This window comes from Teleopsis dalmanni, unplaced genomic scaffold (genome assembly GCF_002237135.1).
Source record: "Teleopsis dalmanni isolate 2A unplaced genomic scaffold, ASM223713v2 unscaffolded_contig_1008, whole genome shotgun sequence".
NCBI lineage: Eukaryota > Metazoa > Arthropoda > Insecta > Diptera > Diopsidae > Teleopsis > Teleopsis dalmanni.
The window spans coordinates 1-2,701 of record NW_024032390.1 but is presented as its reverse complement, the minus strand read 5'-3'; the positions used below and the strand labels follow the sequence as shown (position 1 = coordinate 2,701).

Here is a 2,701-nt window from a genome sequence, read left to right as displayed (position 1 = left end):
ATATAACTGAACAAGGTTTAACGTAACGTAATAAATTCATTCATTTGAAAATTTTGTTTTTTTGGTGCACCCTAAATGTCAGCTGATAATTGCTTCCGCCATAATCCTCTTCTTCTGAATTAATTTTATTCTAGACGAAACGTATTTTATCGTGCTTTATTATTTAGAAAACGCGGTTTTCAGTGTAAATAAATCCATAATTTAGTTCTTGAACAATAAAAAATTAATATTTAATTTATGAATTCACTTAGTAAACCAAGAAGTCGAAATATTTTAAAATAATTAACCGAACTGACGCACATAGAGCTGGTCTTGTTCAAAGTCAACAATAGTCACTAGTATTTTAATTATATACTTTTCAAAACTAGAATTTTGAATACATTTTAATTATGACTGCAACTGAAGTAGAAATGCATCTGAATAATGAAAATTCACAATCAGATGGAAATGTTAATGTAAATAATGATGCAGAAATTACTCAGGATCAAAAGTCTAAATTTTCAGTTGAAAATGATTCCGGTTTAGCTGAAGGATATAAAAATCAAGGCAATGAATATTTAAAATGTATGCTATAATTTATTATTTAAATTATTATTATTAATTATTACTAATATACGATTAGATAGTACGATATTGTGTTATTACATATATGTTACATAGACATAACCTAATTTTATATCGTCTGTATGAAGTTATTGGAAAGGAAAACGGTTCAATACACTAATTAGTATTGTTAATTATACAAATTAACGAAATTATAGTTTATATATATGTATTGTATAGCTGTAACTAAAAGTTACAGAATATTTAAAACAATGTTATAAGCGAAATGTAGTTGTTAATTGTGAAAATCTATAAAACTGCAAACTTTCTCGCAAGTGGGTTAGAGAGTAGTAAATTATCATAAGAACTATTTAGTGAATTGTGTGTTGATTTAGAATATCTTTGATTAATTAATTGAAAGTCAAATCTGTGAATTTTAAACATATTATCCTTGCTGTTTCAAGTATACTACAGTGAAATTGTATATTTCCAAAATTTTAGTTCAGATATATTCCAATATTGAACAAGTTATCTTTGCAGTTTCAAGAGTAGTATAAAACTATAAATATGTATTTTTAAAATTATTGTAGTTTAGCTATATTCCAATATTAAACAAAATAACGTTGCGGTTTCAAGTGTTGTATAAAACCAAAAGTATGTATTTACAGAATTCTTGTAGATCGAATATATTCCCCTGTTCTTAGTAAAACCTACTCAGTTTGCTATTTCTGTAGAAGATGTAACTCGAATAGAAATTCTAATCAGTACTTCACCGTCGATGATGAGTGGCGCCGTAATGTCGATTCGCCATATCCTTAAACTTATATACACTTCTACATGTTATTTACAACTACATTTATGTAGATTTTGGATTGGATCTCAGTCCAAAATTAGTTGTAACAAAAATGGTCAGAAAATAATTAAAACAACGAAAAGTTCAAGCGTAGTAAAGTCTGTTGTGACCATATCTGCATTATCTGCAACCATGTATACTTTAAGGTTCCAAGAACGGCTGGGTCTACGTCCCAAAGCCACCAAGTGCTGTTTAACAACTCCTAAAGAGACTTCACAAACAAGTCCCAGCGGGTTACAAAAATTACAACATATATATTTTAAAATAAATTATAATCAATTAATAGATTCATTAATAATAACGTTTGGCACATTTTAGTTATGCTTCGTTATATTAACTGACTTAAAGGCTTTAAGGTTCCGTCATTGTGCGTGTAAAGGGTGTTTAGAGCTGTACTTAGCCGAAGATTTTTCCCGTTTACGCTGGCTAAACAATATTTTATTCACCGAACACTGTTATTATACAGAATAACTTACAAATATTAATAAATTGTAAATAATGAGCCACAAATTTTTAAATATCCTTTGATATTTATTTTATATTTTAAATACAAGAACTTATTATCAAAATCTTTCATTCAACTTTAAATATAAATATATACGCAGCACCGTACCAACTACCACGACATTTTGTATAATACTACCGATTTTAAACACTAATAATTATTTTCCAATAAATATCTTTCCACAATTAGTTGTAGCTGTAGCTTCTGCTCACTCATGACCTACAGATATAAGAGTAGTTGAAGAGAATTCAATAAACACCACTAAGAGGAGTAGGAAGACACAATAAGAAGCTCATATATTTTAAAGTAAATACACAAAACTTCAATTTTTGTTTATTATGCATAAAAATTATAATTGTTATTTTGTATACTATAAACAATATGCATTCTTATTTTATGATAACTTTGATTATTATGTATATTTGTTCACTTGTATATTTGTATAATTGTATATATATTTTAGCTAAGGATTTCACTAAAGCTATAGAATTTTACACAAAAGCAATTGAGCTTTGTCCAAGCAGTGCAATTTATTATGCGAATCGCTCTTTAGCTCATTTACGTCAGGAAAGTTTTGGATTTGCCTTACAAGATGGCATTTCGGCAGTTAAGAGCGATCCAGCTTATCTTAAGGGTTATTATCGACGTGCAGCAGCTCACATGTCATTGGGAAAATTTAAGCAAGCATTATCGGATTTTGAATATGTAATTAATTTTAATAAATGTATATATTATAATGATATAATCTTATATATATGTCTATATATTTATAGGTTTCTAAATGTCGACCTAACGATAAA

At 27.8% G+C, this 2,701-nt stretch overlaps 1 protein-coding gene across 1 annotated transcript; it reads left to right on the top strand.

Annotated features, from left to right (window-relative positions):
* Positions 1-389: 389 nt before the first annotated feature.
* LOC119663865 (serine/threonine-protein phosphatase 5-like) lies at positions 390-2,606 on the top strand (the record flags this gene model as incomplete). Its single annotated transcript, XM_038073466.1, has 2 exons — positions 390-564; positions 2,365-2,606. Coding segments are annotated over exons 1-2 (417 nt in total), but the record flags the coding sequence as incomplete, so codon positions are not given.
* Between the last annotated feature and the right edge of the window lie 95 nt (positions 2,607-2,701).